The sequence below is a fragment of the Corvus kubaryi genome, unplaced genomic scaffold, assembly GCF_017639235.1.
Source record: "Corvus kubaryi isolate FWS band 111438036 unplaced genomic scaffold, C.kubaryi_AGA036_p1.0 37391, whole genome shotgun sequence".
NCBI classification, from domain to species: Eukaryota; Metazoa; Chordata; class Aves; order Passeriformes; family Corvidae; genus Corvus; species Corvus kubaryi.
Window position 1 is genome coordinate 11,309,865 of NW_024581130.1, and position 23,577 is coordinate 11,333,441.

The 23,577-nt window shown below is 50.0% G+C and overlaps 1 protein-coding gene across 8 annotated transcripts in view; it reads right to left on the reverse strand.

The window, feature by feature from the left end:
- The window catches only part of TIAM1 (TIAM Rac1 associated GEF 1), a 127,749-nt gene that overhangs the window by 3,715 nt on the left and 100,457 nt on the right, over positions 1 to 23,577 (reverse strand). For 5 of the 8 annotated variants that reach the window (XM_042038073.1, XM_042038071.1, XM_042038069.1 and 2 more), the window contains 12 exons: positions 18,863 to 18,966; positions 10,126 to 10,305; positions 9,651 to 9,719; positions 9,236 to 9,361; positions 7,077 to 7,185; positions 4,580 to 4,759; positions 4,340 to 4,458; positions 3,468 to 3,576; positions 2,671 to 2,729; positions 1,752 to 1,854; positions 1,536 to 1,623; positions 539 to 711 (listed from right to left, as the gene is read on the reverse strand). In XM_042038073.1, the coding sequence (XP_041894007.1) occupies positions 539 to 711; positions 1,536 to 1,623; positions 1,752 to 1,854; positions 2,671 to 2,729; positions 3,468 to 3,576; positions 4,340 to 4,458; positions 4,580 to 4,759; positions 7,077 to 7,185; positions 9,236 to 9,361; positions 9,651 to 9,719; positions 10,126 to 10,305; positions 18,863 to 18,966 (1,419 nt within the window). Of the gene's footprint in view, positions 1 to 538; positions 712 to 1,535; positions 1,624 to 1,751; positions 1,855 to 2,670; positions 2,730 to 3,467; positions 3,577 to 4,339; positions 4,459 to 4,579; positions 4,760 to 7,076; positions 7,186 to 9,235; positions 9,362 to 9,650; positions 9,720 to 10,125; positions 10,306 to 14,612; positions 14,813 to 18,862; positions 18,967 to 23,577 lie in introns of those variants that run through there. The other 3 variants (XM_042038068.1, XM_042038075.1, XM_042038074.1) reach the window with 3 other exon arrangements.

The window sequence follows — 23,577 nt, forward strand, 5'->3', positions numbered from 1 at the left end:
AAGGAAAATCCATGGTTTAGGACCGGCCACTACAAAAATAAGAGTATCAAGTGCACGCTTCTCCAAATGTGGGAAGGAGGAGCACGTGCCCTTTAGCGACTGAGCTGAAAAGGCTCAGGTGGAGGACTCCCACAGCTTCCCCCTCAAACCAAGCTCAGGGGAGCTGCTTTTCCTTGTGCATTTTAGTTCCAAAGTGCTCGGGCTACCTCAAAATTCTGTACATGCTTTTAAGAAACACGCAGCTCCTGCTCCGTTCAGCTGAACCCAGTTCAGATTAAAGTGCACAGCCAATCGGTACTGCCAGGAATCCCATTTCCCTTCCATGCCAGAAGCACCGCTCTGAAACTGAGCCTCAAGTGCAAAGCAAGGTAAAAAGAGGCAATTTAAGGCTCTCAAGGAAGTGAAGCATGGAAAACCAGCAGTTTTTACATACACAGGAGACAATGCTAATCCTAATATACAAGTGACAGACACCACCACATGTCCTACAACAGTGCTGGGGTTACCGGGATCTTGAAAGTCTGTAGCCCTACAGTACCTGCCCTGTTCATGGCTGGCCTTGCACCTTTTAGAGCACACAATCTTTTTCCACCAAAAGGAACATATTGCTGGGATGAGGGCAAGCTTTCAGTTTTAAGGAGCTGTCTTCTGTGTTTGTCCCGCAGGATGGAGTGCACTGCCTTCAGAAAGTCCTTCCTGTGTTCTGGTGAGCTGAAAAAGAGGTGGGAATACAAAAGGCAGAGTTACCCCTTGGGAACTGCTAAAGGCTTGCTGTAAATGAGGTAAATAATGGCCAGTTCTGTGACTTAAAACAGTACAAATCGACTGGCAGGCACTTCCCCAGAGAAGACTCCACTGAACTCAATACTTTCAAAGCAAAGCTAAATCCATGGTCACTGCAGTGGGCATCCAAGGAAACTGATACCCAGTTCATTAATAAAACATTCAGCCTTTCAGCCCTCTCGAGGTTTCCTTTTCCTGCAGTGCCACCCACACTCGGCTGTGTCCGACACACATCCAGCTGACCCGTGGTGCTCAGTCAATCTGTCCCTGCAAACACACCCCAAGCACAGCTCCTGCAACTCTTCCTAGAAGGAGGAACTGGCTTGGCATCAGCTCTGTTGGATCCCGATGAACTTGTGTTCCAAGTTCTTACTTGAACTGTAAGAACACGCCACGGCAACCACCACCCCAACAATGGATGTTTATTTAAGGAAAGGCAGTGTCCCAAGACCAGAGGCAGGGACCTGGTGCCATGAAAGGAGCCAGCTGAACACAACACCTGCCATAAAGATCCAATGGTGGAGTTTAACCGGAAAATCCCAGTAAGGCTTTTCCCATAAAGGTGCAAAGCTGATGGAGTTCGATGCCTTTATTTCAGAGACTGTACACAATTCTACCTCTCCAAAAGTAAGGCTTTAACACCCTCTCCCCACTCTCCCTACTGGCTGGTCCCAGATTGCCTCAAAGGAAAGACACGGGCAAGCAGGGATGCAGAGATGCAGCTGCCATGGAAAACAGGGAAACCCACTTACCTACAGCAGAGGTGAAATGTCCTTTCTGGCCTGCCCTCAGACTCAGATTTGACATGGACAATCTCACACACAGAATTGGTCTCTGCATCTAAAGGGAAAACCAAGCAGAACCTCATGTCTACCTTCACATTCAACTCCCAAGTATTCACCGCATAGTGAGTGAAGGCCCCCAGGCCACACATCCAAACCCTGCAGGACTCCTGCCTGGAACATTACCTGCGCTGGCCAGGGCCCGGACCTGCAGCGCTTCCAGAGGGATCATGTGGCGAAACCGGAACGGATCCCAGTCTTCATAAATGGAGGCTCTATGTGATCCTCCCTGGAAGGATTTCAAACACTGCATTTCAGGAAACGAGACACCCCGGGGCAGGCAGGCAGTCCTGTGCTCTGTGCTGAGGGCTCCCAGCCACAGACCTGCTGCCATCCTCAATTTCTCACCCCAACATCTCCCTGAGGGGCCTCTCTGTGGAGACCTTGCTGAAATCTGGACTAAAGCAGCCCTAGGGCCCAGCAGCTCTTAGCAACGCCCTCCGAAGCCACCCAGGCCAGCCCTGGGTGCACACACACTCGGGAACACATCCCGGTTTTGCTTCTCACTCTGAAGTCACCCTGTGCCAGCTGCCTTTCCCCATGCAGGCACCTCAAATCCCTCTCTGGTTTATGCCACAGGTAGGGATCACAAGTTTCCCTATAGCACTGTAAACCATGCCCCTGCTGTAGCACTGCCAAGCTCAGCTTTAACTTGGAATCCCAAACTGCAGAGGGATTCCTGAGCCACTCCTTATGCAGCTGAGAGCAGCCAGCACTTGCTTGGTGGCACACAACACCCAGGGCACTGTGTGAGGTGACAGACATTAATTAGCTGTCAGACACTCACACACACTGACCAAAGAACCAAAGGCAAGAGACACATTCACAGTGATATCTTCATCCCTGACAATCCACCCCAGAGCAGGGAATGGATGTGGCAGGCATGGCAAAGGATAAAGGAAGGCTTGCTGTGCCCACCCAGATCCTCAGACACCAGGGACCACACATGGCAGAGCACACTCCAGCCCCACTTTGTGGAAAACAAAGCTCCATCATAGCCCCAGAAATGCCCATGGCATCACCCAAACAGTCCCTGCAAACTTACGAGTTTCTTCTTCTGTTTGGAACCATCCTTGTACACAAGGACCACGGCAGTTTTGAACACTGGAGGAGAAAGTTAGAGACAAAAGTCATGGAGTCACAGAACCCCAGAATCCCAGGACAGTTGGGGTTGGAAGGGACCTCTGGAGATCACCCAGTCCAACCCCCCTGCCAAGGCAGGGCCACCTGGAGCAGGTGACACAGGAATTTGGATTTTAGGGATGTCTCCAGAGAGGGAGGCTCCACACCCTCCTGGGCAGCTATTCCGGGGCTCTGCCCCCTCCATGGACAGAAATCCTTCCTCAGGTTGAGGTGGAACTTGTTGTGTTTCAGTTCATGGCCACTGCTCCTCATCCTGTCACTGGCACCACTGAGCAGAGTCTGGCAGCATCCTCGGACAGCCCCTGGGGACATTTGTGTGGGTTGAGGGGACATTTGTGTGGATTGAGGGGACATTTGTGTGGATTGAGGGGACATTTGCATGGATTGATGGGATCCCCTCTCAGCCTTCCCTTCTCCAGAGTGACCAGGCCCAGCTCCCACAGCCTCTCCTCAAGAGAGTCCATAAGGCCTGGAATGGGTCTCCTCTATTCCCAAGCACACAAAACCTTTCACCTGAGCCAGGAAAGGAGGGTTGGAAGAACTATCAGAGAGCAAAACTGAGCGCTGGAGCTAAGAGACAAACCCATGTTTAAGTTCCAGCCAGCCCTGGGGAAAGCAATGCTCAGTTACTTTCAATATCTGCTAAGGCACAGCTGACAGGCTTTCCAACACGCAAAATGAAAGTCCTGGGATACAAACCAAATGCTGCCAGCTCAGGTTCCTTCTTCCACTTGCCCAGGGAAGCAGGAGGGTTCAGCCATATCACTGTGTTATGCAAGAGCAAGTCCCCCATGGAAAGGTCGGCAACCTGCCAACACCAACACATGCACAAGGGCGAGGGTTTTAATCAGCTCAAGGCATCTGACGTGAGTTTTCAGCTCAAGAACACTTGCCTGAAGTCTAGTCCTGAACAAAATTTCCCCCCCAGCAAACTTCTGGAGTATTTCATCAGCTGACTGCAAACATGTGCAAATAGACCAGGACATTTAGCAAGAGATGCACGTAAACCCTTAATTAATGAGCATAAATCAGAGTAAGTTAGAGTACAGCCCTTGGACGTCAGGGGCAAACACAGATGTTTTCTTTGCCTTTTCTTCCCCTTTACCCATTTTTCTCCCTACCAGTTTCTTTGTGTTTTGTTTGAACATTGAATCAGTTTGGGGTAAAGTTTAGAGACTGCATCAAGTGCAGTGGTCAAAGCACTCCCTCCCCACAGTTGCTGTGGCTTTTGACTCTGCCCAAAGGCTCCTCTGTGGACACACTGTTGGAAGTAAACTAATACAGGAGTTCCCAACTGCTGGGGGATGCAGCAAGCAGACCGCTCCCCTTATGGTCCCCCAGAGTGACAAACTGAGGGCCATCCCCAGGCCAGGGGATGTTATCCCATCCCTCCACCCTCCCCTCAGTGAAGTCGGGATTGAACTCAATTCAAGTCTTGAACCGAGCTGGGATTTATCTGTTTGTGCCAGGATCTACTTCAATGGCACAGCAGGAAAGGTAAATACTGGATCCAGTTTAACAGGCACCACAATAACTTTTCCTTTTCCTCTATGAATCTGACTGTCTGTTACCTCTTTTTTCTCCCCTGTTTGTTCTGCTATGAGTTGGTCAAACACTGCCCCATACTCTTCATGGATTTTCTGCATTTCATTAATGTGGCTGGCAACTTTGTTCATTGTTTTGATGGCCACTGGAAAAGAGACAGAGAGACAGGGGGTGAGCAAAGGGAATTTTAATCCTCCGAGAGGAAGGGAGGGGAGGAGGGCTCCAGAGCAGAGGTGAACCAGAGAAAAGTGGGGTTAACTCCTTACCATCAAGGTGATAATGTTCTTCACTGTCCACATCAGTGAGAGCAAAGAGCTCCTTGAGCAGGAGGGGGTATTTGAGTATCCTCTGGATGGGTTTGATGAGGTAAGACTCCAGGGTGGAGGAGTGCTGCCGGCGCGGGTTCTGGGCGTCCAGGAATGCCTTGAAAGCAGTGTCTGTCTTGGCTGCAAGATTCAAATGAAGCCATTGGATCAATCGAAAATTGCATCTGCTGCCCTGAGAAAGTGACTTTTCCAGGTTTAAACTGGTTTACCCAGAGACATTTTGCAAGGAAGTGCAGATTTATTGGGCCCGCAGAATTAGACTGACGCCCTCCAGGATCTGAGTCACTGACGCTCTCCCCGGATGTGCTATTTAGGATTTCACAGCAGGCATCCACCTCCAGCACAGGCAATTTTTAATTTCACTATCCATGACAGAATTTCCTGAGTGGGAAGGGCCCCACAAGGGCCATTCAGTCCAGCCCCAGGCCCTGCACCCCAACAACCCCACCCTGGGCATCCCTGGCAGCGCTGTCCAAACGCTCCTGGAGCTCTGGCAGCCTCGGGGCCGTGCCCATTCCCTGGGGAGCCTGGGCAGTGCCTGGCAGCCTCTGGGGGAAGAACCTTTCCCTGCTCTCCAGCCTGAGCCTGCCCTGGCCCAGCTCCAGCTGCTCCCTGGGTGCTGTCCCTGTCCCAGGGAGCAGAGATCAGAGCTGCCCCTCGGGAGGAGCTGCACACAGCAATAAGTACTTCTGGCCTGGCAGCTATCTGAGAGCAGCACAAACTGTTTTAATCATCTGTTCCTTTTAAGCAAAGTCTCAAATTGGACTGTGAGGAATCACTGCTTCTAAGCCCAGGTCTGGTTCTTGTTACCTCACTAAACCTTAAAATGCAGAACTGAGTCACAACAACATCAGGAGCTAGTGAGAGGCAGGAGCAGTAAACTGAGGCTAATGCACCCGATTCTGGGAGCACAGGCAGACTGGACACCTGACTGCCATCATCTTTTCTACCTGACTGCAACTGAATTTATAAAATTGCCATTTTCTCTGTTGCCCCCTCCACTGGAGCATAAGGAGGGAAGGGAAGGGAAGGAGGAGGTGGTATTTATAGGCATACAAATTATTCAGTGCAGGAGCAATGCCACACAATTGCTTTTATTAGAGTTGTGTCCCCTGCTGGGGCTGGGGGGGTTTTGCAGACAGTCACCTGATTCCAGTAAAGCAACTTGAGTTTCAAATCCAAAAGCCACCTGCACCTCAGCTGAGGACACCCAGTGATGCCTGAAATACAATCCCAGGCTTTGTAAGAGATTTCTCTCTGGAATGGAATTCTAAGTTCTGTTTGTGCCATAATTCAAGCACAACACTTTCTCATTTATAAATACAGTCAGCAATGGAAAAGAAAAGCTAAATAACCAGATCTACCTAGTCTACAGCTTTAACAATAAAATAACACCAAAAGAAAGCATAAATGTGACTAGCAACAAATCCTTTATTTATGTATTCCACAGAGCTGCCAAGTATTCTTTGCAGCACAGGGAATAAAAGTTTACAAGCAGAAATGAAAAAAAGAAAAAGTGCACAGAAAAAACCATACCAAGGGGGGGGCCGCCCCCCCAAACCAACCAAGAAACAAAAAAACCCCAAATTTATGACTGTCAGACATCCAGATGTTCTTTGAAAAGTAAGAGCTCCTCCCTCAATGGCATTGCTGCTACAACTGCAACCATTTGTTTGTTCAATGTCTTGGCCAAAAAGGAATTGCATGAGGCACTGGTAACTCCAGGAGATTAACACTTCCACAGGGAAAAAACCTCCCTGTGAGGCAGGCTGGCCCAGGAGCCAGACCACAGGTCTTTTATCAACAACTCAGCAAGCCAAGCTCTGCTAGGAATTCCGACATGGAAGCTTCTCAGGCAAAGTGGGAAGAAAGCAAGAGGAAGCAGAGAGGGGAGAAAGAGCTAAAATATTTTAACAGCTTCCATAAAACATTCTCCCAGGCTGATCCTCTCCTAGGGATCCAGTGTTCCACCACATTGGCCGGGGCTTCCATGGGATTGCCACCAGCAAGGACTCCTGGCACAGACTCCGGGAGGATGCAGAGGTCACTACAGAGCCACCACTCCTGGTTCCAGAGCACACCGTGACCCATCAGCACAGAGCACAGAGCCACAATGTGATTCCCACTCAGGAAATCTTCTCATGTGACTGAAAACAAACCAAACGTGCCAAGGGAGAATGAACAAAGGGTGGGGAGAGAAAAACTGCAAGCAGGGTGAGCCACCTCCTGTAGCGAGCTGCTTAGGTGTCACCACAGGGTGGTCCCACAACACCCACGCACTGAGCGCTCCAGGAGCCTCTGCAGACTTAGCTCCCTACTCCAAAGGCTCCTGGAGACCAGCCAGGCACACGTGTGCCCCCACTCCTGCCCTGAGAGGTTTGGGGTGCAGTGACCACAACCAGTGTGTGCCTGTGACAGCTCTGGAAGGGGCTCTTACCTTTCACCAGGACTTTGGGGACTTTCGTGTGGCTGGCACAGAAGGCACTGTACAGCTTGAACCGGTCAGCGTAGTACAGGAAGGATCCACCCAGGGAGAACAACACTTTCTGGGATTAAAGGGGGGAAAAAAGCATTAGTAAAAAAGCATTTAGTTACTCTGCCTTCAGCCAGGGCATCTGAAGCTTCCACCCAGCTTTTGGAGGACAGGACAATGCAGTTTGAGTGTGTTTGCACACCAGGACATCACTGCTGGAGTGAGCCCAGAGGAGGCTCCAGGCTGATCAGAGGGATGGAGCACCTCTGCTGGGAGAGCTGGGATTGTTCAGCCTGGAGAAGAGAAGCTTCGGGGTGACCTCAGTGTGGCCTTGCAGTGCCTGAAGGGAGCCTGCAAGGAAGATGGAGAGAGACTCTTTACAAGCGGCTGGAGTGCCAGGACAAGGGGGAATGGCTTCAAACTACGAGAAGAGTAGGTTTAGATGGGATATTGGGAAGGAATTGTTCCCTGGGAGGGTGGGGAGGCCCTGGCACAGGGTGCCCAGAGCAGCTGTGGCTGCCCCTGGATCCCTGGCAGTGCCCAAGGCCAGCTTGGACGGGGCTTGGAGCAGCCTGGGCTAGTGGAAGGGGTGGAACTGGGGGATCTTTCAGGTTCCTTCCACCCAAACCATTCTGTGACTCCATGATTCGTCCACCAGGAAACAGGCCCAGCCCTGGTGTGTGGAGTCAGCCTCTGTAATCAGCATCATCAGCCAAGTCCCAGCCTGGAGGCAGCACTAACTCCACAGGGACTGGGCTCACAGCTCCAGAGCTGCAGTTAAGAGCCTCACTGACCTCAGCAATGGCCAGAGGCCACAGAGAGGACTGGATGTGTCTGACCTTGCAATGGATCAAGGCACTGAGGAGCTGCAAGCAACCCTCATCCCTCAAAAACACACCGAGGTGTTCACCTGCTTGGAGATGAGTTGGTGTTTGGGGTCAAACACAAACGCAGAACGTCTTGGGAACCAGACAGCACTTGGTGAGGGGCTGAGACCACACGTGGGCAGCTTGGGGACAGTGAGTGAGACAGGGAAGCAAAGTGCAGAACTGAAACCACAGAACTCCACATTTCCCAGTCTGCCTGCAGACAGGGCCCGGGCGCAGAAGTGAAAGCAAGCTCGGTGCAGCTGTTACGGGAAGAGCTGGAAGCAGCAGCACTCAGGAGAACTCTCTCTGGAAGGCACTTCACTGGCACTCCTGTCTTGGAGCCCAGAGCACACAGGGGCCACAGAGGCTGCCTCCAGGAAAGAAGTGTCTCTGTGCTCTCCGTTAAGGGCACATTTCCCACCAACCAGAGCTGTGCTTTAGTTACAGGAGGGCAGTGGTCATGGCTGAGGCTCATGTTAAACAAACACCTGATGGCAAAGACAGTCATGCACAAAAACACAAATTCTTTCAACACTTCTTTCAGGGTTGTATGCTAGCTGAAGAGCAATCCCAGAGGAATTATTATTGTTGTTATTATTATTATTCATCCTGTCCTTTACCAAGGTGAGTGCTCAGAGCCAGACTGGAGTTCCCCAAAGGAAAAACATTCTGTCATCTCCTCGCCATGCCTCCAGAACCAGTACAACTGCATTAGAGACAAAATGAAATTTGTTTCCCCATTTCCCTGGGTTTTAAATGAAGTTTAAAGAGCTGCAGTTTACATTTCTACCTGTGAAGATGCACACCTGCTGAAAGCCAGGAGTATTTGCCACTATGGACTGAAAGTGCAAATACAAAATTTCATGTACTATTCTGATCTGTAGCCCGAGAGGGCTTCTGAACATGAGACTTGTCAGGACAAAGATTTTATGTAACTTTCCATTTCCAGCATTTCCTGACAGCTCAAGGCAAGAAATCTGGCAGAAGGGCAAGAATAGCACCAAAAAGCACATGGTTTCTAGTGCTCTATATGGCTAAATGTAGCATAAGCTACAACTGCAGCAGGATAATTTTTCAGCAGCACCAGCATCCGTTGAAAACTAATCTTAAATGGAAGGAGATGCAGGTTTTTACATGAGCAGTGGCAATAGTCAGAAAAATATGATGGAGAGCGTTAAAGGTCTCCTCAAAATGTAAACAATGAGACAATACAAATAATGTGGTTTTATATATATAAAAGTAAACAATTATTACCTTAAATTGCTCAACTTTTTCAAGCTTTTCCAGGTCTGGAACCAGCCTTACTCCATCTTCCAGAGTTTTCAAGAACTCTACCTGGAATGCTACCATTTCAGTCAGATTCCCAAAGAGAACATCCAGCTAATAAAAGGAGAAAAAAAAAGAAAAGCAGAATGCTGAAAATATCACTTTGAGGCTATATTCTGTTTTCTAGAACTGCAGTAATTCTCAGTCCAATTGTATAACCAGGAATGGTGTCAGGAAAAAGCAAGCTGCAGACATTATTGAGCAGCACCTTGATGCTCTACTCAATCCATTGTTTGAAAGGCGTGGAATTAAGTGAAATTAATTTCAGACAAACAAGCCCAGCTGGGTGGGCAGAGTGGAGGGGCAGGCAAATGGTCTCTGGCTCAAGCGAAGGTCAACATACCTCATCTGCTGTGAGGAAGGTTTCTTTCTGTAGAGGCTTCAGGTATCTCTCCATCAGGCAATTTAAGTCCTACAAATTCAGAAGAAGATTCCCACGTTGGTCCCTCAGACTGCCTCTAGATATTTACTGAGGTGGCAAATGATGCTTACCCAATCTGAGAATTCTTCCTTTTTACACACAACATGAAACAGTTGGATTTCACACAATTTAAGACAGGAGAAGGAAGCATTTACACATTTCTAGTTAGAAAATCAATACCAGATCTCAGTGAGCAGTAACTGCGCACCAGCTAAGCCATTTCAAAACGACAGCCTCATCATCTGGAAATGCCTTATTTCAGGGGTTGCAGTTACATTTGAGGCACAGCCTGCAGAATGGAATGCAAGCTCACCACCAGATACACCCATGAAACACAGCCTGAAGGAGCAGAGAAGAACCAAGGGAGTTCTGCCGGGAAGCTGAGGCAAAAGCTTACCTTGACATAGGTGCGCTCGGTCTCCAGGAGCTCACAGATGACCTTCCTCAGCTTGTCTGCGTCTGTGAGCTGCCTCATGGTGCTCAGCTGGGGCCCTGCACAGTCCTGGGGGGGAGCACTGCAGTCAGAGGGGTTCATTTCATGCAGACTGCGACAGAAAGCAGCGACCTGCTCTGTGCTCTTTGGAGAGAAGGGAGAGGAAAGAGCAGTGGTAATACTTGAAATAAGAGCCAGAGGAACAGGGGGCTGAGAGGGGTTTGTGGCTGAGCAGCTGCAGCTTGGGGACTTTTTAACAGGCACTACAAGTGTCTATCCTGTCTCTCTGTGACTGGGGATAAAAGGGGGAAAAAAAAGGAGCTGCAGAATTCAAATTAACTGAAGTACTGTTCAACTCCATTCCTGGTTTCAGAGACACGTGAATTTTAATTAAAATAGGCTCGTCCAGCACTTAAGATTGAAGAACTCACAGAGAGGCCCAAGAACTGGGAACCAAAAATGCCTGTGCAAACAAAACACACACCCCAGCCCCCTGGCAGTTCCCCAATGTGGGCTGCAGCAGGCCTGAGAACAGCTCTGCTAACACAGGGCAGAAACCATCCACCCCGGGGTTTGGGGAAGCACAGCCATCCCAGCTAAAGCCTCTCCAGGCTCCAGCACAAGCTCTTTGGGAAAGCAGCTGTATCCCTAAGCTGTGTCTGGGAATGTGCCTCGCAGGGTGAACTTCCCTGGAAGTGTCATTTCCCAGAGCTGCTCCCTCTTGCTGCTTTCTTTAATATTTAATCAACTACCTATATATAAAGGCAGTTATCCTCACTTCACCCCCTCGTGTTAGATCATTCCCTCACATCTTTCATTACACTGAAAAGTTTGGAGCAGGAATAGTCTCTGGTGTCAGTGACGACAGCCCCAGGCTTCCAGGATTGCCAAGGCAGCCGTGGGCTGTGTCCATGCCTCCCAGAGATCTGGAGGGAAAAGAGCTGCTCCAGTGATCACACCTGATAATCCTGCCAGGGGATCTTAATCCAGGTTCAGTGATTTCCCAGCACTGCCTCTACAGCCCCCCAGTTCAGGAATTTCTCCATGGAAAGGGTGGCCAGGCACTGGCAGGGGCTGCCCAGGGAGGTGTTGGAGTCCCCATCCCTGGAGGTGTCCAAGGAAGGCCTGGAGGTGGCACTCAGGGCTCTGGGCTGGGGACAAGGTGGGGACTGGGGACAGGCTGGACTCCATGGTCTCAGAGGTGTTCTCCAACATGGCTAATTCTGTCATTCTGTGAAACAACTGACCCAAAATCAGCCTGTTCAAGCAGAGAAATGTGAAGAGAGCAGAGGGAAAAAAAAAACTAACAAAAGAAAAAAAGGGGAAAAGGAAAAGAAGAGAAAATAAAGCACATCCCCACCTTGCAGTTTGGAGACAAAGCTCTGCCTCTGGGACATCACTTCACTCCCACCCACTGGTAGTTGTGATCTCCACATTTTTTAAGCCATGCAATCTGCTCACACAGAGCTATTTCCTCTCTGTGCACCTACAATCCATGCTAGGACAAAGAAGGATTTCCCCCCTTTTCCTCAGAGGTCTCTTAGGGCCGCAAATGCTCCCCTGAGGTCCCACTGCACAGCACATGAGCAAAGATGCTCATTACACAAAGGATCATTTTTTCAGGACACAAGTGTAAGCCCGGAACTCATTGTATCTGACTTTGGTTGTCTGTACAAAAATGCCTCTTAAACACACTTCATTACAGGGAAAATATTCATCTTCAGTTTCTCAGGTTTAACTCAGATGTGGAAGAAAGTTGCAAGTTGACGGCAGGAGGAAGCAGTGAGTTGGACCAGCCCATTTCCACTCCCTCTGTCCCTGGCATGTGTCACTGAGATTTGAGATTTATTAGTCTTAATTACTCAATAATTCCTGTTACTTTTCAGCAAGGTTCCACCTATACTCATTGTGCTCTTAAGTATAAAACACACCCAAACTTTTAGATTAGATCTGCATCAAACTTCAGCAGGTGTGACCTTGATCCCAACAGCCCCAAATCCACCAAGGGCAGCAGGTGAAAAGCCTGGCTCCAGCACAGGCTAAAACACCTTCCCAAGCTCCCTGCTCTGCTGGGAAGGCACAGAGAACTGCCAGCTCAGATATGATAACCTGAGCCTGCAGAGACCCAGGATAGGCAGGGTTTTTGCTCAGCAATGTTTGGCTTTGTTAGCACTATGATGCCTTTTCCTGGTCTTAAAATCAAGAGGCATACACGGTTAGAAGGGGAAAAGGGATTTTACCTTGGTATTTATTCTTAAGGATCCTTAGGTGTACACGTCCAGGTCATATGCATCGAGATGTACCCCACCGAGTCTTTCCCTGTGTCTCTGTGTCTCTCCCTCTTCCCGTATCCCCCCAACATTGGGTATAACATTATAGGTTTTACTAATTAGCATATCTATCAAAGATTCTCCAATGAGAGGCTCAAGTGAGCCCCCTCTCCCCAAGGAATCTTCCCCTGGATGGTTCTATCTTGGTTTACAAAATATGTTCTGGAGAGGACCTTGGGGTCTGGGGCACACTGATCCCTATCTACGAAGCTTCTAAAATGTTTAGTCTCTTAGCTTAACAAACAAGTCTAAGAATGTAGGCAAAAAGCACTAGGAATACAGAAGCTGTAAAAAGGTATAACAGGGGTATAAAAGAAAAGGCAAAAATCTTCATGGCATCAACTACTTGAGGCAGACGTGTCCAGTGGTGTTTCGCTTTGAGAACCTGAAGTACAAATAAATCCAGTTCCAATGCATAAAGCACAATCTGCAATCCATCCCCAAAATAAACCAAGTGTTTGAAGCAGTTCCTGCCTGCCACCCTGCAGATCCTGCCATCCTGTGCATGCTCCTGCAGGGAAAGATGGGTCACCCAGAAAGAGACCGAAAATCTGCTCCAGGCGTGAAACACCAGCTCAGCACTGAAGTTGAAGTAACTCGTGGAGGCATGTGGTGTGCCCCAGCAGGAGCAGTTACACCCATATGGCAGGAAGGAAGTGTGGAGGACTTCCCAAAGCCTTATCTCCACTTGTGCACGCTCAATAAATGGCTTGTGGGCTCCAGCCACAGCCAGCGCCGCCTCCCCACTGCCCGGCCCCACATCTCCTCGGGAACAGCCCACACAGCACTCACCCCTCACTCTTTGGACCAAGTCTCCAGCACAATCACGTTCACAAACCTGTTCTCTTGCTTGCTCACTGAACAAGCAGTTGTGGTGTGTGACCCCCAGTGAGCAGGGAGGTCTCCCAAGGTGTCTCCTCAAGGCTGAGGGCTCCTTGCCACCACAGAGCCCTGCTAAGTGATTACGACTTGCTGAACTCTGAATTCTTAGCCAAGGCATATAAAGCACTGGCTGTGCAATATAACCCTTCAGACACAAACCACTGACCCAGTCTAGGACTAGAGCAGATCCACCTGCACCAAAACCCCTCTCTGAGCTTAGCAAACAACGGATCCTTTCTGACCCTCATCCCTCAGTGCAAGGTTGCAGTAAATAACCAGGTGAGCCTTGCCATCAAGCCTTGTTAAACCACTGTCATAGAGACCAGCAAACGTGGTCACCTTACCAGTCCCTATCAATAAAAATATTGTTGCTTCTCTCCTAGAACTGAAATGCATGACTCCACCTGCAACAACTGCTGTGCTTCACCTCTGAGCACAATCCCGTCTACCCAGCATTCCCTTTAAAAAATCCTTTTCCAGACACAAAGCAGACACACATTGCACACGGGGGTCTTCAGGGCACAGCTATTTTGGTGAAAACTCTCAAGCAGATTTCACAAAAACCTCTCTGTCCCCATTTTCCCAGAGAAAGTGGATAGAGTAGGGAAGGTCTGGAATAGAAACAGATCCTTTTATCTCTCTGCACCAGCTCTGCCAGCAGTGACAATGACAGCACTAAACCAGGATTTCTTTGGGAGAATTATGGCATCACGCTTCAGACACAATCCTGCAGGCACTCCCTTCTAGCAAGCTGAAAATTAGACTGCAGGCTGCCACAACTGGACTGGAAAGCGGAGTTCACAAACACATTAACCCCTGCTCGAGAAGGGGCTCAGCGGAGGAGCCAGGCTCTCACATCCTTCCCGTGGAGGAGGATCAAGGACATTCACAACCACGGCGCTGCGGCCCATAGTGGGCAGCTCTGGCTGCCCCGTAGTTTTGAAAGCCATTCCCTGCTGTGTTTGCCACGCAAAGGCATCGAGGTGCCTGGCAGCAGGCAGCTCGCCCCTGGCCCAGCACAGAGCACCTCTGGGCAGCACACGCCAGGCAGCAGTGCCCTCCCAAACAAAGCAAGGCAAACTGCATCCTTTCAGCACCGCCAGCGCCCTGGCACGGCAACAAAGAGCCTCTGCAGGGCACACACGCTCCAGCTCAGCCTGCGATTCGGAACCTGCAAACTGAATGGCACGACAACCCCGTAATGCCGGTTCCGGAGCCCGTGCCCTCGGATCTGCTCACCAGGTACAGCATTCGGTGCAGGGAGTCCCCGTCCCTGGCAGCGCTCCCGCTCCGCAGCTTTCGGCTCCCCCTCCAGAGCGCCGACATGGCCCGAGAGGCAGCGCTGCGGGGCTGTCACCGCTGCGGGGCTGTCACCGCTGCGGGGCTGTCACCGCGCCGGCCGCACAGTGCCACCGCCGCACAGTCATCCCCGGCTGCTCCCCGCCGCTCTCCCGCTCCTCCCAGGCGCCCCGAGCTGCTCCCCGCCGCGTGTGAGCGGGGCAGGGCAGCGCCCACCTCCCCGCCGGCACAGCCTCCCCTCCCGTGCCATCTGCTCACCGCATCCACGGGATCCCGAGCCGGGCGAAGCCGGAGCTGGGCGCTGCTGGCGGAGGCAGAGGGGCTGGAGCGCAGAGGAGCAGCCGGGAATATCCGTGTGTGCTGCTGCGGCTCAGCACGAGCCCGCTGGCTGCGAGCGGCGCTGCTCGGGAATATCGAACAGCGGAATGGACACGGCACCCAATTAGAGCAACTTAAAAGAGCCGGTTCTGCCGCAGGGAAACCGACCCCGCAAATCCCCCTTTTAATCCTTTCACGTCTACTGCAACACGCTGAAGGTTTGGGGACTTATGCTGGTCTCGAGTAATGCAGCAGAGTGCAGCCGACCTACTTTTCTTGGAAAAATCCCTCCAAGTGGCACAGGCATGCACACACAGAGCCCATCAATCATGCTCCCCAAGCACCACTGCTGCCCGGTAATTGGCCTTTACAGCCACAGGCAGATGTCCGCAGTTAGAAACAGGCAGAAACCAATGTCCCACAGTAATTGTAACTGGTGACACTTCTTAAAACACTTCCCCAATTAAATTCCAAGGACCACGACAGGAGAAGAAAATACACAAAGGCTGATTTTGAGATTCAAAACAGCACCTATTTTAGCCTTTGGCAACCTGCAACATCAGGAACTTGCTCATACACTCAGTTTTCTGGGTACCCCCTTTGAACTTCAATATTGAAAAGGCCAAAACAAGCAGGTCACCACAGGGGCAAGTAACCACTGAAGAAATGACCCAAGTGTGAAACGTTTCTGATGTTCTGTTGAATAGAGGGCCATCCCCCCCGTTTCATAAACAAGCCTGAAAAGGTGGCAGAGAGCAGGCTTTCCTTCCCCCACTCTTCTCCCTCCCAGCTCTCTCCTCCCCTTCGCTCCTACATGAAATGGGCACAGAAAGGAAAGCCAGAAGCCCATCCCAGAGCAGAAGCCACTTGTAGAAAAGCTCAGGCCAGTGCCAGTTGCGTGGCTTAAGGAAAAGGGTTGCACCTGGAAAGCGCCTTGCTTGCTACCCTTCACACAGATGTCATCCCAAGAGATAAGAGGGTGAAATTAGATAGGGAGTGAGTCCAGAGAACAGCAGCTATCCCACACCACTGATACCTCGGCCCACCTTGGCAAAGGGTTTCCAGTGTTTTACCAGAACAGACACAGACACCTTATCTTCCCTTATTCTATATAATGGAATCATTACTTTGACAACAGCGATGGAGAAGAAAGCTCTGCATCACCAGGCCTTTAGGACATACAGAAGACAAGCTTCTCAGGAAGGGGAGGAATCCTCAGAGCTGCTGCTGTACCTCCAAATCCTTCAGCACCACCACAGCTCGGAGGCTTTTACAGATTAAGAAGCAAAAGCACCACTCCTAAGGAAACACACACCCACGGGCACACATGCTGGTCTGGGGGAAGGGACAGAGGCAGCTGCAGCCAGGAGGAGGAGGGCGAGGAGGGAGGACACATTCCAGTGCCTCCTGTGTCACACAGCCCCCTGCCACCTGCCTGACAAAGGCAGCAGGGACCAAGCCCAGCTTTTGGTGGGATTTCCCCCCACTTACCTTCACACAAAGCCTGTGCTAGAGAGCAGTTGAATGTGGGCTGTGAGCACCTCGCTCCTCTCCTCTTCTCTTGAATTATTGATGCTCCCCTAGGATCTCTTTGCTGGCTGGAGAGCCAGGGAGCTTCCTGGGGAAGCTGGGAGCTGTCCCTCTCTGCAGTGCATGGCACAAGACACCCCAAAGGCTTTTTTGGGATCTCCAGCTCCTAATGCTGCCTCTGTGCTGGAAGGAGGGGAGCTCTGCATTTAGCTGGGGAGCTCTGATGCTGGAACATTCCCCTGCTGACCAGCGGTGAATGGATGGGAGTGCTGCTTTAGCCAAGGAGGGCAGAAAAACAAAGGGAGTCTCCCCTGAGCTCCACCATCCAAGGCTGGGAGCTGTGGCAGCAATGCGATAAAGGGGAACGTGGCACGAGGGCAGAGCCTTCCCCTTCCCACATACAAAAATAGCCCCTGTGAAACAGCCTTGAGGACACCACCTTAATCTTCTGTGCCATAATCCCAGGAGCATGGAAAGGTGTGGGAGTGCATGGACAGGAAAACAACTTGGTTTTTCTCCTCGCTGTGTGTGACTTCCCATGGGGAAACACACATTGCAAGAATCTTTCCTTCCCATGCACATCAGCTTTCCCAAGCACACAGAAAAGCCAAGGAATTAGGAAAATCCTCAGCTGAGCTTTTCTTCTTCCCCACTGCCATATACTGGAATTTTCTATAGGCACTGCAGGATAATTTGGGGGTTTCTACAGTCAGCAAGGAAGGCGCTGAGTACAGAGCAGGGACAGCAGCATCCCTGAGCTTGCCAAACTGTGTAGGTTAGATATATTCCATAGGTACTCATGTCCTTTATTTGTGGGAGAACATTTCAAGCAGTTTGAAACAGAAAAAATAAAGCCTCACTCCTCTTCACCCCACACAAATACAGAGCCATATTTCTGTATCCCAAAAGGAAACACGCAGTGATGTCAACATTTCATTGCCAGACAGGCAGAAGCTCCTCCCGTTGGAAGCTGGGAGTTACTCCTCCAGGATGGAATATTAAGCATTAAAGCTGCTAACACCCATTTCTCAGTTTGACTAAATCTGCTGAGCTGCAGAGCTAATCGGGTAATCCTTACGACTTGTGCAGGTAATTACAGCTCTGAGCATCCAGGAGACAAGAGGAAAACCCCCCAGCCTGTGCACAGCTCAGCAACAGAAAGCCCTGGAAAACCCATGGAGAGCACTGATTCCCCAGCAGCCACGTGCTGTGCTCAGTGCCCTGCCACAGCTTCCTTTGACAGAACAGACTCTGCTCAGAGCATATGAAAATCCCACATATTTACAGTTAGAAATCCCAAACTATCAACAAACACCTCCACTCACTGAAAAAGAAATTTACAGGCAAAAATCCCAAACTATCAACAAACATTTCCACTGACTGAAGAAGAAATTGTTTGCACTTACAAGAAAAAGTTCCTCAATAAAACCTTTGTGAAACAAACTCTGTGAGTAATCACCTTCTCTGTGACCATTGCGTGTTTTCCCTTATCTGACTTCCACTGTCTGGCTATCAAGGGACAAAACTCCAGGCTAGAGTGACACCAGGGATCAGGAAACGAGAGGCCAAGGTCTTTTCCTTCCTTTCTCTGCAGTAGAGCAGCAAGGGGCCAGCCCAGAGCTCACTACAACACATCTTGGTTAAAATAGGAGAGAAAACACGCACAGAGAGAAAACACCAACAAAGTGAGATCCAGTTCTCACTAGAACTGTGAAGAAAAGTAGCTGTAAGATCTCACCATCACCTGCATCACAAATACCTAAAAGCAATCAAGATAACGTCGCTGGATTGTGCCTCAGAAGCCACCGATCATCACCCACTGTCACCGAGTGTGAACCACCAACCACTGCGGAAGGTCCCTCAATCGATGGCAATTAGCAACCCATTTGCACAAGCTCTTAGCTATAACTGCAGAGTTCGGCTTCAGTTTAAGGCAGATTGGCCATGGCTGGTTTGAGGTTAGAAATCTGCATGTGAGCTGCGCTATTGCTTCAAGGAAATGCAGTTTAACTTACGTGTGTCATAAGCCTAGAGACAAGAAAGAATGAGAAATCCTAATGATCCACGTGGTGCAGTGGAGCTGTTCTGGGAATGGAAGTGATAACCAGCCCATTTTAAAACTGTGTGGGATCATTATCACAAGGTACTGAGGATGTGGACCCACCCTGGAAAAAAGGCACAAGTCTCGCTGAAGAGGCAGCAGGTGACTGCCACAATCAAAGTTGTGCCTTGTTCCATTCAGGATCATCCATAAACACCTTCCAAGAAAAACCAGCGTTTTCGCAGGAAGGGTGCTCCAGTCTGGCTGCTCTCCCTGTCGGGTGAAAACTGAACCTCCTCACCTTGCTCATCTTGTCGGCCTCGTCCGATGACTCCAGGTCCTGCGCTTCCGCCTCCTCCGGGGCCGCCTCGGCGGAGCTGTCGGGGTCACTGCAGAGGGAGTGCCCTGCCAAGAGTGACACGGGTGTGAAAACACAGCCAGAATTCCCCAAAATCCCCAAGAAAGGCTGGGAGCAACCATGGAGTTCCTGTGGAACACGAGCACATTCCAACAGGAGGTTGTGCCAGAGGCACCCAACGACCTCCGAGGAGGGTTTGCAGCACAGCTTTAAGGACAGGTGTAAAAACAAAGGGGTTATGACCAGACATCATTTCACTGGGAACTACAGATTCAGATAAGGCTGAAATGTCACACTGAAATTCTGACATGCAGCATTCATTGCTTGGCTGGTGAGCAGTGCCAAGGACCTTTCCACCCCAGTGGTTTCACATGGAAACTGTGGTAAGCAGCTCTTGGTGCTGGCCAGCCAGCCATGGCTCACGTGGGACATTTCTGGCCTGACACACTCACTTGCTGAGAAAACAAACCCAGTTTCAGGAGTTTTTAGGCGTCAGGACCCAGTGTTCAGCTGCTGTTCAGGCAAGCTTTTAAACCCCATTATCAAAAACAATTTGCATGACTGTGCAAGATTTCCACTTCGTTATGTCCAGAGATAATCCGGAAAAACCAGAATTCTGGAAATAAATTCAGAACATATTCTGCACGCTGGGATGAAGCCAAGTTGGGCATCGAGGAAATGGAAAGGACATAAAAGGTAGCTCAGAGCTCAGGCCCCTCTTCTGAAAAGGGAGGGTTTGCCTTGGAAAGAGATGTGCCTGGAGGGGTTCTTTGGCAACCCAGAATCTATTGGAAGAAGTGGTATTTTCTGTAAGAAGTTCCGTTTTCTGAGCCTTGCCCAGATCTTATCAAATCTCACTATCAGCTTTCTGCTCTCCCTATTAACTTGTGAAAAAGAATTCTTAAACCCCTCGAGGTATCCGTTTCAAAAACCAGAGAAGATAAGTGCTGTGTGCCATAATTTGTGTGGGGCAGTCGTGTTTTTTCACTGCAATTAGTTTCCCTTTTCAAACTGTGTGAAATGCACCTTGCAGCTGCTTCTCAGCCAAAACCAAGGCAATAATATTTGTTCATATTACTTTTAAGCCACCCCTTTATCTTTTCCTGCAACTTAAGCCCCATTTAACCCGTTTCGTGCACTTTCACCAAGCAGACAGGAATCTTTCACACAGCACGTGTACTCAGGCTGTTTCTGATGCCTTTGGCCACCACGGAGGTGAGCAGGTTTATCTGCTGCTCGTTAACTGCAGTCAGAGCAACAAAGCTGCCCCTGCCCGTTAATTCCTCCCAGTTACCGCCCCACTTCTGTCAGGATCGTTCCATCACCTGCTTTTTACCCTGCGAATCCTTATTTAGCTCTGCCAGGAAAATGTGCTGCTTTCCTTCTTCCTGACCACTGCCACTTGCTGCCTTCACAGGACATTAAGGAATGAGAAGGGGAAATCCAAAAAAGCAGCAGGAAAGGGGGTCAAAACCCTGTGGCCCCAGCACAGAGGGAGGGCACAGGAGCCCCCAGGCTGCCTCAGCAGTGTCATACCTGTGACAGTGTGACCAACGCCCATCAAATAACTCCCACTTGTGGCTACAACCAGCAAAACAGAAGGAAGTTTTATATCACAGGAGCAAAGGTGCTGGGGCTTAAAGGCCTGGAGAATCATGGAAAGCTTCAGCATCAGCCCAACACTTGGCTATAATTTTCCACAGCTGCTGCTTCCAGTCTGCAGGGCTGGTGTAACTCAAGATTTTAAAATGAGACTTCCACGATGTGTGGTACCTCTCTTAAAGCCTCCTTCTTGCTGCTGGCCTAGATATTTATTCACTACTATTTATATATTTATTTACTACTATTCACATATTTATTTATTATTATTACTATTTGTATATTTATTTCAATGCAGCTCTGCCAGCACAAAGCTCCCAAGTGTGCACCCTGCTAACACAAAATACAAACCAGGAATCCTGCACCTCAGTGCCCAGGCTTCAAAAAAAAAAACCCAATAGCATCTATTTGGGCAGTTTAACAGCAGTTTCCTTAATCCCAACGCTTCCAGGGAATGGCCCCGTTATGACAACAGAACACCTCGCTGAAGAGGCTCTGTCGTCAAATGCAACGTTTTTGACAGGAGTTGTTAGGGAATGGTGTCTCACATTAAATTTTTATTTAAGGTGACATTTCCCCTGTAAATCCGCAATGGAACAGAGTATGTGCTTCTTTCGTCCTTGCAGAAGAATTGTGGTTAGCTCTGAACACTGAACTATGACAGGAGCGCGTGCCCTGGGACGCCGGGAATGAGGGATTTCCACGGGGAAATCGGGAGCACCAGCCTCGCCTCCTGCAGGTCCAGGCCGCCAGAGGGCGAGGCAGCACGGCAGGAATTTGGGGAACTCGTGATGAAAAATGAATTCTTATCCCAAACCCCTCCGGTGGCTGCTGCAGGAAGTGCACCGGAATTGCTAAATCAAGCACTGAATGAGAACAGTGCTACGGAAGGTCTGAAAGCAGCCGTCAGCCTCGTGAAAATAATCCTGAAGAAATTGACCTGAAGGTCACTGCTGGCCTCAGCTGGTTCTGAAATCCAAACTATACTCAGTCCAAGGAGGCCTGTGATGGACGAGGATGGAATAAAAAATAGTGGCCGTTCTAACACTGCAGCAGAAGTTTGTTGCAGTTTCACAGCACAGATTTAGCCTGTGTGTTAATAACTCCAGCCTCTGGCTGCTTTCTGAATGACAGAAGAGCAAACTCCCTAAAACACCCACGTGCTCCCTGTCGAGGGGGACTGATACACCCATTCCAAGCGGAGGGGGCACTTTATTTTTTTCAGTCTGTATCCATTCTGCATGGTGATTTATAAGCTTCACATTATCCCCCATGCTAAAGATCTCCAAAATACAGCGGCATGCAAAGCCTACACCTCAGAGGCTCTGCCCCACAGTGAAAAAAGGGAGTGAATTGTGGGGAGACCACAAACAAATATGGGTACTACTCCCATTCCCAAATCCCCTGCTAACAGCAGAGTACCTTCCTGACGATCTGGGGGAGATCCAAGGCTGTGTTCCCAGCTTTCAGCTCTGAGGGGAGCAGAATGGGCAGGCAGAACACTCCTCGTGGAGAGGGGAGACAGAGCCCACTGATCCTTTTAGGCAATAAGGAAAACCTGCCCCAGACAGAACCAGAGCTAATCCTCCTCAGCCAAATTTATGCAGGCTGTGTTAGCAGGAGAGAACCCAGAGCCAGGAAAAGCAATAATAGATGAAAGGAACAGAACTTGTGGCTCTGCAAAGGCAGCGCTATTCCACGGGGAAAGCATCCATCGTGCCCACGATGGCAGATCACATCAGTCAGAGATCTAAAACTCAAGGTCACCTCCAGATTAACCTGTTAAGCAAACACGATGAAGTAAGCACGGCCACAGGGCTGATTTGCAGCTCCAGCTCAGCACGTGCAAGAGAGCTGTGGATGATGAAAGAGCTGTGAGAGACATCGGATTTAACAGGAGCTCTGGCAGACGCTCCAGGAAAGCCAACTCCCAGAAACACAGCCCTGCTTTGCTCCTCTAGACCTCCCACTGAGCAGCAAGGCACCAGGAAAGCTTCCTTAAAAAAAAAAAAAGTAACACATATCTTTCATATTTTGAAAACACACAATATAATTTGCCTCATCCAGAAATAAAATGTACCCCTTGCTGCCTTCACAGCTGATGAAGAATTGCTAGTGAAGAGGATACTGCTAAGACACCAGCATGATCCTACAACCAGAGGCTGGGTTCCTGGAGAATGGATGTGTCCACAGGTGCTGTGTGCCTGCTGGCCCTCTGACCCTGAGGAGAGGGGGCTGCACTGCCCCAGGGCCACGGACAGAATCTGTGTCCTATAAATAAAGCATTCAGCAGAAATCATGGAGCTGATGTGCCCGGCCAGCCAAACTGCCTGGAATCAACAAGGACACAAATAAATAGGTCAGTGGGTATTTCATACTTGACTGCTCTCTGCAAGAAGCTGTGGAGCCAAGAACAAAAATCTAGGATACAGCCACAATATCCCAAATAAGAGCACAGACCCCTTTCTAAACATCACGTGGATCCCACTTTAGGTAGTGGGTCCCTGACAAAGCACAGGAGCAGAAGAGGAAAGGCTTCAGTACAACACTGTGTTCTACAAACACCTGAATAGAGGGAAATGGGTGGGGAAAATCACCTGCTGCCCAATCACACACTTGGGTGCAGAGACCTGACTGCACTCCCACCTCGGGCTAAGCCATCCCGAATTATTTCATGTGGCAACTACGGGCGCTTCCAGAAGCCGCCAGGGACACCCGCACTTCTCCTGCTGGCCGAAGAAATATTCCCCTCCCTTTGGGGGGGGAACAGAGGCAGATCCCAGCCCAGCATTCCCTGTGTTTAGAAGGAACGGGAACGTTCAGGAGGGAGGTGGTTTGTCCCAGCAGGCACTTCACGTGCTCTCAGGAAAGCAGGAGCTGTTCCACACCACTGCCCAGCCCTGGAGGAGCTCACAAAGGAGACCAGGCAGGACTGGAGCTCAGGGCAGCACAAAGGAAGTGTGGCTGCAAAGCAGCAGGGGTGGCGATGGTGCTGAAATGTCCATCAGCCACATCCGACCTCTTCCTTTCCCACAGAGTTATTACAAAGGATGGGCTCC